We start from the raw sequence: 14,869 nt of genomic DNA on the forward strand, positions 1-14,869 counted from the left end.
GCCCTGCAGGGTCCTGCCAGCAGCCCCCAGCCTGAAGCTGGCCCTGAGCCTCATGGCCCTGCTGGGGGCCAGGCCACAGGGACTGGGGGCTGCGCAGGAGGCAGCAGGGCCCGGGGGGTCGGCCCTTTTGAAGCGCTTCGCCAGGGTCAGCCTTCGACCTACCAGTCTAGGGGGGGGAGCTTGTGCCGTGTTGTTCCTGGGCACGGTGTGGCCCTGGAGTCCCTAGAGACCCGGGGGAGGGGGGTGGTGAGGTCAAGCCCACTCCTGTCTGCAGGCAGCGTTCCCCACTCTGCGGGGCTGCTGCAGCCCGCCTGGGCAGAGCGGGGTCGGCAGCCTCTGCTGGACCCCTGGCCCCGCTGCTGGATGGTCCGGCTGTCCCCCTCCTCCCCGGGTTGCCCTTGCACTATGGTGTTTGCAGGCCGGTCCTGCTGCCGGGGCTCTGCTGCCTGCAGAGGGGTCCTTAGTGTGGCTGGCACGGCCCCCCCGGGAGCTGCACCCCCTGCCCCGGCGCTGCCCCCCGCTGGCCTCTCTGCGGGCCGGGCCCGGGTCTGCCCGGTCAGGGGGTTGCCCTGCCCCAGACCTCAGCACCCCCCAAGATGCGTCGGTCCCGCAGGCGCAGGGGCTGCTCCACTGGTCCGGGGCTGTGCCGGGATCCGGGGCCGGTGCGGAGTGCGGAGAGCGGAGGCGGTGCGGGGGCCGGCGCGGAGTGCGGAGTACGGGGTGCGGGGTGCGGGGCCGTCCCGCCCGCGCCAGCCGGGGTCCGCAGCGCTGCCGTGCCCTAGTTCCCCCCCCCGCCTGGCTCAGCCGGGAGGCGGCGTGCGCTCCGCTCCGCGCCCTCCCCCGCCTCGCCCCTGCCTGCCGCTGCTCCCCTCCCTCCCCACAGCGGCGGGGGCAATGCCTCCTGCATACGTGATGAAGTGAGCGGCCGGGCTGGGCTCCGCCGGCAGCAGCGAGCCGTGAGCCCGGGCGCCTCCGCACTGCAGCCCCCTCCCAGCGGCGGCAGCGGGGGGCGGCGCGGGGACGCGGCTGGCTGCGGAGCGCGGCGCTCGTAGCTCCCGGGCAGCAGCGTGCGGCCGCGGGCAGCCGGCGCCATGCTGAACAACCTGGCCGACTGCGAGGACGGCGACGGCGGCGCCAGCCAAGGTGAGGGACCGGGGCGGCCGCCCCTGCCGGGCTGGGGGCTGGGGCTCGGCGCCGAGCGGGTGGCAGAGGCCGGCGGCGCGGAGCCGGGCGAGGGGGGGCGGGGGCCGGCGAAGCTGGGAGTGCCGCGGCCGCCGGACTCCGCCGCGGGGCAGGCGGCCGGCAGCGGCAGCGGCACCGGCCGCGACGCGGCTCTTGGTCCGCGGCCCCGCAGGGCTGCGGCGGGCGGTGCGGGGCTGCTCCCGCTGCCGGTGCCTCCGCGCAGCACCGGCCCCGCTCCCGCCGCTGCGGCAGCCCCGGCAAACGGCGGCGCGGCTGGAGCAGCGGCCGCGGCGGGGCTGAGCTGTGCCCGGCGCTGGCCGGGGAGCCTTCTCCCGGGTGGGGGCTGCGGGCTGCGCTCCGGGCGATCCCGCCGGGCGCTGCCATCTCCCGGACAGCCCCCGGCGGCCGCTGCACCGGCCCGCTCCCGCCCGCTTGGGACCCCGGCAGGGGTCCCCGCGCCCGGCTGCCGCCCCCCCCACCCCGGCTACCTCCTCCCAATCCCTCCCTGCCCTCTCCCCTCTCCGGCAGCCGCCCACCCGATCCCGCCCTACCGCCTCCCACATCGCCGCTGCCGCCCCCCTCTTCCTCCCTCCTGCCGCCCCCCATCTCCGGCTGCCTCCCCCCCATCCCTCCCTACCGCCTCTCCCATCCCCGCTGCCGCCCCCCCATCCCCGGCAGCCGCCCTCCCCATTCCTCCCGCTGCCGCCCCCCCGCATCTGCCGTCCCCCGGGGCCGCTGCCGTCGCCACTGTCCGCGGTGCTGAAGCGGCCGCCCGGGCCCTGCGCCGGGGCTGGGCTCCGCCCGGGGCCGCGGGGCTCTGCAGCGCCGTGCCGAGCCGAGCCGGTCCGCTCAGTCCCGCTCGTGCCGTGCCCGGCCAGTCCGGTCCAAGCTGGGCCATTCCCTGCCAACCTGTGCCACACCGGGCATGCTGCAGCCCCGGCGCAGTGCAGGCGGGCAGGGCCGCTGCGAGCTGCGGGCGCGGGGCCGGGGCTGCAGCCCCGCGGGCAGTGGGGCCCCCAGGCCCTGGCAGCAGCCGTGTGACTGTTGGTGCTTTGGCCTGAGCTCTCCCTGCGCACCCACCAAAGCCAAGCTGCCATAGAGGGTCCTCGGGCCCCTGCGGGGCCGTGTCCATCCCCAGGCGCCCAGGCAGTGGGGCCGGTGCAGCACCCTGTCCTGCAGGTGTTTCCATCAGGCACAGGGATAGGTGTAATGGGAAATGCAGTAATGTCCCCGAGGGGATCTGCAGTGCCTCTCTGACTGCCCCCAGCACCCCGCCAGGTCCCCTTGTGGGGTCTGCTGAAAGCCCCAGCCAGGAGAAGACAGACAGCTCTGGCAGTTGCTGCAGAAGTCTCTGGCTGCCTGCAGCGAGGCTTTGGGCACAGCCGTGACGAGGCTTTTGGTGTTTGCCCTGCTCTGCCGACCTGAGCCTGTTTATTTGCTTGTTTATTCACGGCTCCGCTCAAGGTCAGGTCTGGCAAGAGTCTTCTGGGGGCACCTTGCTGGGCTGGGGGGGAGGCGTGCTGTCCCCCAGCCGTGCCCTTCCTTGGGCTCTCGTCCTCCCCTTGCCCTCTGCAACACTAGGATCTATCCTACTCACTGCGTTTCTATCACAGCAGTGCCAGTGCTGTGGCGGCAGGCATTTCTGCCTTGCTGGAGACTGGCAGGAGTATTGGACATGGTGCCACTACAGATGGACTGGGCAGACTGTCCCTGGAGCTGGGCCTGACGAGATGGTGCCCTGTGGGCTGGCAGGCATGGGGCTGCAAGTGGCGAGGGCTCTGAGGGGCTTGGGAGAGCAAGGGAGTGTCAGCAGAGAGGGACACAGCAGAGGCCCCTGCACCCATGCTGCGGCGGGCTGCTGCGGGGGGCTGGGATTGCCCCTGGTGTCAAGGGTCACACAACTCCCTGCATGGGGTCTCTGTGGGAACTGTGGACGACCCAAGGGGGTGGCAGAGCTTTTGCGTGCCAGTACCACCCCCCACCCCCCATGCATCTGGGCTGCTCCAGCACTGGCCAGCCGGTGACTTGCTGAGCCAGTGGTGCTGCTGAAGCCCTGGGTTCCACTTAGGCCATTTCTGTTGGAAAGGCTCAGCAGCATCCCCGCTCAGATCCCTGTGCTGGACAGCCTGCAAGAACCTCATGACAAGGGCTGGAAGGGCTCCAGCCCCGGCAGCCCAGTGAGGACTGGGCCGGTGGCAGACCCTCTGGGGAGGTAATTGAGAGTGGGGGAGCAGGCAGGGCTGCTGCCTTCAGTGTCCAGGCTGGCAGCTTTTACTGCTCTGTTTGGGGTGTGGAAATGTCATGCACAGCCCTGCTGCAGGCTGCCGTGCCGGCACTTCATCCTGGAGGCCCCAGGTTGCCCAAGGAGGGGAGACTTAGGGCTGGTAGCTTTGCTGGAGCCTGCATCCACGGCCATTTCCAAGGCAGGGCTTGGGCTGTCGGAGAATCTGGGAAGCTGTTTAAACGCAGCCAGCCAAAGCGCCTGTGCTGGAAATCCTGCGCCTGCAGGGCCGGCTGATCAAAGGGAGGATAATCCTGGGTTTAGGAAGGAAGAGGATAGGTTTGAAGTAGCAGTTGGTCCAATTTGGGTCAGGCAGTGAAAGAATCCAGCCCAAAAGTCCACTCGGTGTGCTTGCTGGCTGGAGGGGCAAAGCACAGCCCCAGAGTGGGGGTAATGTCCCACCCCCCACCCCAGCACCGCGCTGTAGCCGGGAGCCGTCACTGCTGTGCATGCTGCCAGCACAAGCCAGCGCTGCTCCAGCCACTGGTGGTCTCTGCCTCAACGGGGGCCATGGCAGCTCTGTGGCCTCTCTGAGGGTTACCCTGCCAGGGGCAGCTAGCAGATACCCTTGCTCAGGGGAGAAGGAAGCCTGGGTGGGAGCAGAGATGCCAGCCACCATAAGGGCCCCTTGGCCATCACTATGTATCTTAGGCACACCCAGGCCAGCAGCCCAGGGTAGTGGATGTGCAGCCAAGTCCCCTTGATGGCCGGACTTGACAGAACAGCATCATGGCCTCCCGAGCCACCAGCTCCTGCAAAGCAGCAGCAGCTCGGGACATGAGCCAGTGCCATGTGCTCACCGGGCTGCTGGGGTCACCCTGGGGTGCCCCTTGCTGCTGGCTGTGGGCAGAGCCCCGGGGAGTGGGAGGAGGTTGCTTGCCAGCTGGTGCCGTTAAACACTGGCAAAAGACAAGGTGCCCTGTGCACCTCCAGGTGAGCCTCGGGGCGCCTGTGGGTGCCATGAGCAGCTGCCGCAGTGCTGCCGCCCCTGGGGCTGGTGGCACTGGTGCAGGGGGGCGGTGTAGGAGGGGTGAGTGCCCAGGCCCTCACAGAGGATCCCTGAGCTGTCAGCACCCCAGTGACAGCCCCCGGCAGGCCACGGGGCACTACAGGAACACAAACAGAGGTGCAGGGGGAGTGGGGGGGCTGGGGCTGCACCTGCAACATCCCCATTCACCTGCTGCACCTCCTGGCTGGTGCTGCAGCCCCAGCACCTGATGTCCCTGGCCAGGGCTCACCGTGCATGGCAGCACGAGGCAGCCAGCCCTCATAGGGTGCTGTGGAGGGGACAGGCTGGCCGTGGCCGTGGTCGTGGCCCGGCAGGAGCAGGCAGCAGCCTCGGCAGCCGTTCTGGTTATTAGCCTGTAGGGGTTGGCTGTTTGGGCTCCCCCAACCAGTGCTCCATGCCCTGTGCCACCTAAAGTGAGTAGGGAGGATTTGGAATGAGGGACATGACACTTCCCAACCCAATTTAGGGCTGAGTAAAAAGCCATTAGGAGATCAAACTGTGGCTGGTGGTGCAGCCTGAGTGCTGCCCTGTGGGATGGGCAAGCTCCCGGGGGTGCAGGGATGGTGCTTCAGCTCCGGGGGCCCTGGGCTGCCCGGGTGCACAGTGGGGTCGGCTTTGGGATGCCCTGGGAAGGTGGGGTCGGCAGTAACCCCTGCTGTGAGCAGGACTGCACGGTGCCCACAGTAGGGCTGTGGGTTCCTGCCAGCAATCCCGCCGCGAGCCCTTCCAGCTGCCGCAGCAAATTAAAAGGCCGATTCAAGTTGAGTGATCCCTGGGGAGGGGGGCGGCTGAGCGGCAGGATCGAAGCCTGGCATGGCTCGGCTCTGCTCACACTGCCTCTCCCATGCTGAGGCTGCTCAGCCTCAGCACTGCCCAGCCCCATCCTGCACTCCTGCCCTGGTGCCACTGGTCCTTGGGCTGCGCTGGGGAAGCGGGGCACAGGCAGGCCCAGCAGGCGTTGGAGGGACCTGGCACTGTCCCACATGTCCCCGTGCTGGGAGGTGTCACCCCCTTGATGCCAGCAGCAGGGACTGTCCATGGTGGTGGCAGGTGGGGGACAGGGTGGGCCCTGGCTAGGACGGGCTGTGGTGCTCCTGCCTGCCTCTGCCTGCACAGACCACAAATCCTGTGGCAGCTGCTGGGGAGAGGCAGCACCAGCCCCTCTGCGGCAAAATGGTCTCCAGCAGGAGCAGGGAGCGTGTTGTCACCTGTGCCCCTGTGCCCCTGTCATTAACTCCTTCCAGCCTGCAGGGCCAGGGGCAGGCAGGGTCCCCCTGAGCTGTGCCCCGGGGACGCCGGAGCTGTGCTGCATGCGTGTCCCTATGTCCCCACCTCCCGCCAGCCTGGGGCCTCTTCGGGTGCTGGTCCTCATGGCACCACCACCAGGTGACGGGCTTCTGTGCCCCAGCCTGGCTCTGGCAGCCCGAGTGGTGCCAGCATGGGGCCATAGCCCCCGTGGTGCTGGAGAGGGTTGGTGTCATGGGCTGAGGGTTGGAGGGACTGTGAGTTTTGGTGCTGTCATGGTGCTGGCGGGTCGCGGCGTGGGCACCTCAGGGTGCTGCTGGTGTCATTGTGCGGAGCCAGGCAGTGCCAGTGCTGTGGGGTCGGGGCAGGCTGGGCCTGGGGGTCCGGCTGTGGTGTCCGGGCGGGTGCCATAGGCCGGGGTGCGGGTGCCATGCGGGGCCAGCGTCCGGCCACCTGCGTCGTTACATAAGAGCGGGAGCTGAGGCGGCTGTGGCTCGCCGTTGCCATGGAAACCAGCACGGTGATGTCGTCGGCCGTGTACCAGGCGGCGAGGCGAGGCCCCCGTGGGCTCTGCTCTCGCGGCGGAGTCCCTGGGCCTCGCTGGGCTGCGAGTATGTTCCCCCTGCCCGGCTGCCCCTGATCCCGTGCCCCTGAGGGGCCATCTGGCACCACTCAGTCCCAGGGGGGAGGTGGGCTCCAGGCACCCCTGCTCCTTCACCCTTGTGTCCCTCTGCCGGGGATGGCCCCTGCTGTTGGTCTGGAGGGTGTCCCCATTGGCATGATAGATGCCACATCTGTGTGGTCCCTGGAGCCAGCGTGGGTGGGTGGGTGCCATGCTGAGCAGGTGGGTGCCAGCCCATGCCAATTACCTAATGAGCACTGGGTGCAGCACTTTAGGCCAAATCTGGAGCAAGGAGCACATTGGGTCCATGCTGAGAACCCTGTGTGCACCCTTTGGTGGGGGGCAGCGGACAGGAGGCATGCCGGTGGTGTGGCACACGGCACCAGGTGCGCGTCCAAGGGGGCTCCGGGGCGAGGCTGGCTGTACCCATGTCCCAGTGCTGCCGCCATGGGCATTCCTGCACAGGAGAAGTCTGTGGGCTCTGCCCCACAGTTCGGCTGTGCTGTCAGGGATACTGCTGCCCCGTGCCAGAGGAGCCCAGGGACCAACAGCAGGTGGGGGGCCAGTTCACGGGTCAGTGCCACCTGTGGTGCTCGGGGCTTCACCTCCCAGTCAGCCAGGAGTGCCGTGTCTGCTGGTGAAACTGCAGATGGTGAATCACCACTGCACGCCGGCTCCCAGGATCCCAAATATGAGTCAACTGGCAGGGCTGGCGGTCTTCAAAAGACCTGGTTGCTCTACATGATCGCGGGGTCTGTCCTGAGGCTGCCGCGGTGCATGGGTGGCTGTACCGGCCCGGCTTGTGGGTGGCTCCCGTGCCATCTCTGTGCCCCTGGCTGCTCCCAGGCTCCGTGCTCAAGGCTGGTGGAGGGGACAGCCCTGGGCCTGGGTCTGTAACCCTGCCCATGCAGGCAGCCTGCCCAGTGGTGCTCGATTGCCCTGGCTGTGCAGCCATGGTGGGGATGGGTATGTGGCAGGGCGCCCCTCTGCTCCCACCCAGGACCAGGGATCAGGCCTGGCTGCCAGGGTTTCCCTGTGCCATGGGGGCCATCATCCGCTGAGCTGCTGTGCGCAGCACCATGTCCTTTGGCTCCCTGGCCCCGCGTGGCCCCTGCTCCCCTCCCCTCTGGGCCTCCACTCAGGGCTGTGCTGCTCCAGCAGCACCGTCCTCGCTGCTGCTCCATTTCCAGCCTGATTTATTTCTGCTGCTCTGCAGCTCGGCTGTTTTGCTTGCTATTAAGCCGACTCTGGGTTTCTTCTGCACGAGGTCATTAATGCAGTGAGCAGCCGTGGCCCTGTCCCAGCAGCTCTGCAGGTTCTGTGCTGCTGTGGGCAGCTCCACTGCCTCAGGCAGAGCAGCAGCACCTGCCCTCTGTCCTGGCACTGCCGGATGCCTCCCCACTTTGCAGCACAGCTGGCGAGGCCGTGGCCCCCAGTCCTGTGGTGCATGGTGGTGAGCAGAAGCAGACATCTGGCTGCTCGCCCCACTCCCAGGCACCATGCCGTGACTGTCCCCCTCCACAGTGGCACGCTATGCAGCCGGCCAGATCCTGCCCCTGCAGACGCAATGCTGTGGGCAGACCCAGCGTGCTCACCCGTGGGCACCCCATGCCATGAATTATTGCTGCCAGCCATCCCGCTGGGAGTGTTCCCCCTGGATCCACACCGCTCACCTCACTGCGTGGATGCACTCCAGCGGGTCTGCGAGCTGGCCCGGATGGGCAGGGCAGTGCACGGCTCCTGGGGATGAGTGGCCCCTGCCCGTGCATGGCGTGGGAGGTGATGCTGGCAGCTGGGATGCATGGGCTGCCATCACCTGTCCTGGGATCAGGTGTGAGCATGGTGCCCACAGCCCTGGCAGCCATGGGAGCTGGGATGTGGCTGCGGCCCCTCACAGTGGCAGCCCAGGGGGGTGGATGCTTTCCCAGCACAGGCTGGGGCGGGGGCTGCCTGGCTGACCCTGTGGTGTCTGCAGGTGATGGCAATCCCAAGGAGAGCAGCCCCTTCATCAACAGCACAGACCTGGAGAAGGGCAAGGAGTATGATGGCAAGAACATGGCCCTCTTTGAGGTAGGAAGTGCAGGCGGAGGGGCAGGGGGTCCCTGGGAAGGAGGCCAAGCTGGGCAGCTGTCCCACAGCACCCTGACCCATGCCCTGGGCACTGGGACATGCCGGAGCTCCAGGCCAGGGTCCCCCAGCTGCACCCAGTGGGACGGGCAGTGGGGTGGCATCTGGGAAAGGCCCCGGGTCCTGGGGCTGGCTGGGTTCCAGAGGGACTGTCCTCACAGCTTGGGGCTCTGCTCTGTGCAGGAGGAGATGGACACCAGCCCAATGGTCTCATCCCTGCTGAGCGGGCTGGCCAACTACACCAACCTGCCACAGGGCAGCCGGGAGCATGAGGAGGCTGAGAACAATGATGGGGGCAAGAAGAAGCCAGTGCAGGTGAGGAACGCAGGAGGGATGCAGCCTCTTCTCCTGGCTGTACAGTGCCAGGCCACGGGCTGCCCCAGGGACAGCTGGGTCCCTTAGCCCTGCTGGGGGGTGGTCCCACCCAGGGTCCCTGGCTGTGTTGCAGGAGGAGCGGGACCCCTTCGCTCCTCCGCCAGCCAGGCCCGTGAGCCCTGATGGTTGCCCCCTCCCTTGGCAGGCCCCACGGATGGGCACCTTCATGGGCGTCTACCTGCCCTGCCTCCAGAACATATTTGGGGTCATTCTCTTCCTGCGCCTCACCTGGGTGGTGGGCATCGCCGGCATCATGGAGTCTTTCTGCATGGTCTTCCTCTGCTGCTCCTGCGTGAGTGATGGAGCTGACCAGGTCCCTGCTGGCCTCACCCAGGGTCTGGGTGTAACCAGCTGAGCTGGCCAGGCTGTGGAGAGGTGCACTACCTGCTAGCCCACCCTGCCCCTGCCCCTGCCCTTGCCGCTGCCCCTACCCCTCCCCTGCTTACAGCAAGGAGAAGCCTTCAGCTTCCCAAAGGAGTCGGCAACAGAACACTGCTCAAATGGTGCCCCAGATTGTAGCTGCCATGTGGGGGGAATGTGGCGGGGGTCCCCCCTGCTCTGACCGTGCGCACCATGCCGCATCGAGACGGGTCACCAAGACAGTGACCCCAGGGCAGAGGCTGGGAGCACTGAACACAGGCAGCCTGGGGATGCCCTGCCCCTCATGGCACTGCTAGTCCCTCCAAGGGGCTCAGCCCCCCACTGCACTGCTGGCCATTAGTGCTGCCTGCCCATCCATCCATCCGTCCATCTGCCTCTCCCCACAGACAGCCCAGCCCTGGGGCACATCTCGGCATGGCCCCAGGGTCCCCCATGTCCTGCTGTGGCCCCAGCTCTCCCTTCCCACTCTCCTGTCCCTCTGCCCCAGTGAAGAGGGAGCTCTGCTGGGCGCTGACACTCTCTGTTCCTTCCTGCAGACAATGCTGACGGCCATTTCCATGAGTGCAATTGCCACCAACGGTGTGGTGCCAGGTAGAGCTGAGCCTGTGTCCATGTGTGTGCTGGGGTGAGGGGAGTTGGCTCCCTGCTGGGTTGGGCATCTGTCTTGTGCCCCAGGAGGGGCGAGCAGAGCTTGGCAAAGGGCTTTTCCCAGAGAGCATCCCTCCAGGCCATCCTGAGCTGCACTGGTGAGCGCTGGGGCTGCCCTGTGCCGCACACGGGAAGGTGGACATGGCTGCCAGCCTCTCCCCAGCCTTCCGCCACCAGCCCGTGTGGGTTCCCCACGGCCTGGGGGAGCACAGAGCCTGAGCCACCACCCGTCCCCAGAGCCGTGAGGTGCAGATGGTGGTGAGAGCCGCCAGCCACGGCTCCTCCCTCTGCCAGACTGGTGAGGCTGCCGGGGAGCTGGGAGCCATGCCGGCAGGAGGATGGGGAGCTGGGTGTGCTGGGTGCCGCCGGCTGGGCAGGGGGGCAGCCTCTCCCCCGGCCTCCCTGAGCCACACCAGGTGCCAGGATGCTGCCGTGGGCAGGCTCTGCCCCCGGGGAGGCACCAGCGGGGTCTGGCCGGTGGGTGCCCCTGGGCTGCCTGCCCCAGAGCTTATCCAGCCCCACAGAGCCCCAGGGAGCCGGGAGTGGGTGAGCTGTGCCGGCCCAGCTGGCCTGCCAGGCTGAGCGCAGCACTGACAGCCCCAGCACGGGCTGTAATTAAAGCTATTTATCGTCCTGCTGCCACGGTGGGACCATCGATCCCAGCAGCCTGGCTCCAAGGGCTCCTCTGGGAGGACAGAGCAGGGCATGGCCTGTGTCCCTGGGGATCCAGCGCCTGAGGGGACACGTGTCCCCATGGCTGTCACACCTGGCTGCTGGGCTCCTGGGGAACGTCTCTGCCAGCACAGTTGCTCCCGCTGCTCTGGGGCCCTGGGGACTGTGTCCTGCTCTGTGCTGGAGCAGGGACCAGGGCTGCCCTGGCCCCATCCTGCCCTGCGGGATGCCTGGCAGGACCGGGGGTGCGGTGGGGGTCTGGCTGGGATCCACCTTTGCTCTCTCTGGCAGCGGGTGGCTCCTACTACATGATCTCACGCTCCCTGGGACCGGAGTTTGGTGGTGCTGTGGGGCTCTGCTTCTACCTGGGCACCACCTTTGCTGGCGCCATGTACATCTTGGGCACCATCGAAATCCTGCTGGTAGGTGCCTGGTCCTTCCCCCTGTGTGGTGCCGAGGACTCAGGTCCTGGCAGGGCAATATGCTCTCGCCTGCCTGTGCTGCCCACTTCTCATGGCCCATCAGGAGGCTGTGGCTTTGCAGTGGGGCCGAGGGACCCTTCCCCAGGGTCCCCTCCACTGGGCCATTAGCTAGGCAGTGACACCATGACTCTCTCCCAGGCCTACATCTTCCCAGCCATGGCCATCTTCAAGGCAGAAGATGCCAGTGGGGAGGCAGCTGCAATGCTCAACAACATGCGTGTGTATGGCACCTGCGTGCTGACCTGCATGGCCACTGTGGTGTTTGTGGGGGTCAAGTATGTCAACAAATTTGCCCTGGTCTTCCTGGGCTGTGTCATCCTCTCCATCCTTGCCATCTATGCTGGTGTCATCAAGTCAGCCTTTGACCCACCAAGCTTCCCGTGAGTATGGCATCCCACTGGGCTGCGGCGGGGCTGGGGTGTGCAGGTGCATGACTGACTGCCTGCCCCCCTGCCAGGATCTGCCTCCTGGGCAACAGGACCCTCTCGCGCCATGGCTTTGACCTCTGCACCAAGATGGTGGTGGAGGGGAACGAGACAGTGGGCTCCAAGCTCTGGGAGCTCTTCTGCACCTCCCGCTTCCTCAACGCCACCTGTGATGAGTACTTCACCATGAACAACGTGACTGAGATCGAGGGCATCCCTGGTGCTGCCAGCGGCCTCATCCAAGGTGGGCACAGCACAGGAACAGAGGCATGGGAATGGAGGCATGGGGATGGAGGAGAGGGGACAGAGGCAGGGGAAGGGAGGCACGGAGATGGGAGACACGGGGATGGAGAAACAGGAACAGAGGTGTAGGGATGTGGGTGCAGGGATGGAGGCACAAGACAAGCCCCAGGGAGCCATGGTGGGGCAGTGGACATGCCTGCTGGGCAGGGCTGGTGGAGGGGCTGGTGCTGTGGAGGGCTGTCAGGTGCGCAGCTGGCCCCTTGGGCATGCCGGGCAGGTGAGCAGTGCTGGCTCCAGGTGAGGGGGTGCACAGGTGGTCTCTTCCGTGGGCTGCTCTGCCCCTCGGCCGCAGCGAGCCATGCTCACGTTGTGCTGGGCAGCAGGATGGACTCTTGCACCATGTGACCAAGCTGGGTGCTATGGCCACTGGTACGTGGTCTGTGCCAGCAAGACCATAGCAGGATGGCTCTGAAGGATGCCCAAAGGTTGGGGAGGAATAAATTCTCCTGCTTCCTCTTGGCCTTTGGAAAGGCTGGTATTGATCTGAGGTTTCATGAGGAGTGATTGCCCCTCGGGAGCAGTTTGCTGCTGTGGCCGCAGCTGTGCTGGGAGAGTGGCCAGGGCCGCAGAACAACTCATGAATTTGCTGGGAGGAGCCACTTTTGACCTGTTTTTCCAGAGCTTCTGGTACATTTGCCAGGTGCTCACACAGTGGGTGGCAGAGGATGATGCTCAGTGCCATGGTCAGAGGGTGTGTGTCAGAGGGCTCCGCAGGGCCGTGCCGGCAGGACCTGCTTTGGGCACCCCTGTGCCAGGGTGGGTGTCGGGGCTGCGCAGTGCAGCACCCCATTGGGCTTCCCTGCCCGCGGAGCTGCAAGCAGGACCAGACCTTTCCCGGTGCAGCAGCCGGGCTGGGCGCTTCGGCGCGCCAGGGTGGGTGTCAGGGTGGTGGATGTACTGGCTGTGCTAACGTGCCCAGTGCACGCAATGAGCGTGCGGTGGCTCTGTCTGTGGTGGGTCCCACGGAGCAGGCCAGGGACTGAGCTGCCTGGGCACAGCTAGCGCTTGCCGTGGGGCAGCCCCAGCTGCGTCGCCACTGGGTGCCAAGGCTGAGACTGCGCCAGGGTGCCTGCGAGGCCACCCCAGCCTGTCCCTGCTGCGATGACTGTGTGGACCCAAGTTTGGGAGCTCGGGCTTTGCTAAGCATGTGGCACTTGGGGCTGTGGCTGCTGTGCTGTGCTGTGACAATGTGGTGGAGCGTGTTTGCTGGGTGTTTGGGAGGCTTATGATGACATCCCATGCTGAGGTCTCATGGAGCAGATATCGCGTCCCTGGCTGCTTGATACAGCCTGGTCCTGCTGGTAACTGTCCTGCCAGCAAGGGGACATAGACTCTCTGCCCACCCCAGCTAGTCCTTGTCACAACAGCAGACAGCAAACGTTCCTACAGCTGAGACGTGTGGAGCAGAGCCAGGACCTGCTCTGGGGTGGCTGGTGGCAAGGGTGACCAGGCTGGCAACATCTCGAGATGGGGTGTCGTTGCATGGCCCCCAGCAGAGGTGGTCAGGGCTTGCTGTGCCCCAGATGCTGGGTCTCCCTGTGGGGAGAAATGTGCCTTTCTGGGAGAATAAGCTGGGCAGGGCCGTGTCAGTGGGGGCTGCCAGCCCCATCTATCACATGAGAGTGGTCCGGGTAAGTCATGAGGCTGGGGAGGGGTGCTCAGCACCAGGTGCTGAGGGCTGGTCCCTGTGGGGCCCCTTTGGACCCACTCAGCAGCCCATTTGCAATGCTGTGCCAAGGGCTGTTGGCTTCTCCCTGCCGTGCCCAGGCACTGGCTGCTCTCTGCTGCTCCACTTTCTCACCGCAGTCTGCGGCCAAGGCAGCACGTGGAGGGACACTAAGCCTGTTACATCAGCCCTGTGCTCGTAATCCCATCAAAAACATTATCAAGTTACTCTGACACGATCCACTTTCCTTAAACCTGTGTTGATCAGCATTAATTACGTTACCCTCTTAATTATTTGCTGCTGCAATCCCACATCAGCTGCTCCAGTGTCTTGCAGGAGTGATGCCAGTGCCAAGACGGACCTGCTGTGGTTGCCGACCTGCGCTGCTGGGCCTGTGCCCCAGGCCGGGTGTTTCTGCCCGTCTGTGATGGGCTGGGGGTGCCCCATCCCTCACCAGCTGGATGCCAGCAGCCCTGGCAGCTCAGTCAGGCCGGAGCTGGGAGGAGGCAGTGCTGGATGCCCCCATGCTCTGTCCCTTTGGGCTGTGGTGTGCGAGGGTGCCGTGCTGGGTGTGGGCAGCTCTCCGGCACCTCCTCACGCCGGCTGCGCTGCCTGCCCTCCTGTCTCCTTGCAGAGAACCTCTGGAGCTCATACCTGACCAAGGGCGTGATCGTGGAGAAGCGGGGGCTGCCCTCCGTGAGCCCCCCCGACACTCCGGTGGACATGGACCAGCCCTACGTCTTCAGTGACATGACCTCCTACTTCACCCTGCTCGTCGGCATCTACTTCCCCTCGGTCACAGGTGGGAGCCGCCAGCGCCGCGCTCGCGTGCCGCAGGGCACCGGCTGGCACACGTGCTGCCGGGTGCTGCAGTGTTCCCCCATGTGCACTGCCCCGGTGCTGGGTGTGGCAGCGGGGGGTGGGGGGGATCGCAGCCTGCACCTCCCACGCAGCCACCCACGCTCCAGATCTGACGGTGCTGCTCGGTGCTGCATTGACGTCCTGCAGCTCTGGTATTTATAGCTCCCTGGGGGTGGAGGAGCCCCCCCAGCCCCAGTCCTGCTGTGGACGTGCCGTGGGGTGCAGCTGCCTGGTCCTGCCTGCAGCTCTGCTGGTGCCAGAGGTGGTGGGATCACCGGTGGGGTCTGGCACTGCGGGGGTCCCAGCAGCCAGACAGGCCCTGTGGTGCTGCTGGGCACACGGTCCCTTGCCACCCTCCTGCCCAGTGCCCACTTACCGGCAGGTCCCGGTTTTTGCGTGGTGCGTGTCCCCTCAGTGGTGGCTGAGCTACAGGTGGCCCCATCCTGGTGGTGAGGTCCTGCCCTACCAGACGCGGTGGGACAGCCACACTTGCTGCTGCCACAGCAGGAGCGCGGGTTGTCCTTGGGCTGTGCTGTACCTGCTGGCACCAGCTCTGTCCCAGCCTGGCCTCCTGCCTTCCTAGAGCAGCG

At 66.4% G+C, this 14,869-nt stretch overlaps 1 protein-coding gene across 3 annotated transcripts in view; it reads left to right on the forward strand.

The window, feature by feature from the left end:
* The window catches only part of SLC12A5 (solute carrier family 12 member 5), a 34,287-nt gene that overhangs the window by 6,286 nt on the left and 13,132 nt on the right, over window positions 1-14,869 (forward strand). For 2 of the 3 annotated variants that reach the window (XM_056353255.1, XM_056353256.1), the window contains exons 2-9: window positions 8,315-8,409; window positions 8,650-8,781; window positions 8,987-9,133; window positions 9,759-9,813; window positions 10,834-10,964; window positions 11,163-11,404; window positions 11,482-11,693; window positions 14,053-14,220. In XM_056353255.1, coding sequence (XP_056209230.1) covers window positions 8,315-8,409; window positions 8,650-8,781; window positions 8,987-9,133; window positions 9,759-9,813; window positions 10,834-10,964; window positions 11,163-11,404; window positions 11,482-11,693; window positions 14,053-14,220 — 1,182 coding nt within the window. Of the gene's footprint in view, window positions 1-852; window positions 1,144-8,314; window positions 8,410-8,649; window positions 8,782-8,986; window positions 9,134-9,758; window positions 9,814-10,833; window positions 10,965-11,162; window positions 11,405-11,481; window positions 11,694-14,052; window positions 14,221-14,869 lie in introns of those variants that run through there. The other variant, XM_056353257.1, reaches the window with a different exon arrangement.

The sequence above is a fragment of the Falco biarmicus genome, chromosome 10 (assembly GCF_023638135.1).
Source record: "Falco biarmicus isolate bFalBia1 chromosome 10, bFalBia1.pri, whole genome shotgun sequence".
Classification (NCBI taxonomy): domain Eukaryota; kingdom Metazoa; phylum Chordata; class Aves; order Falconiformes; family Falconidae; genus Falco; species Falco biarmicus.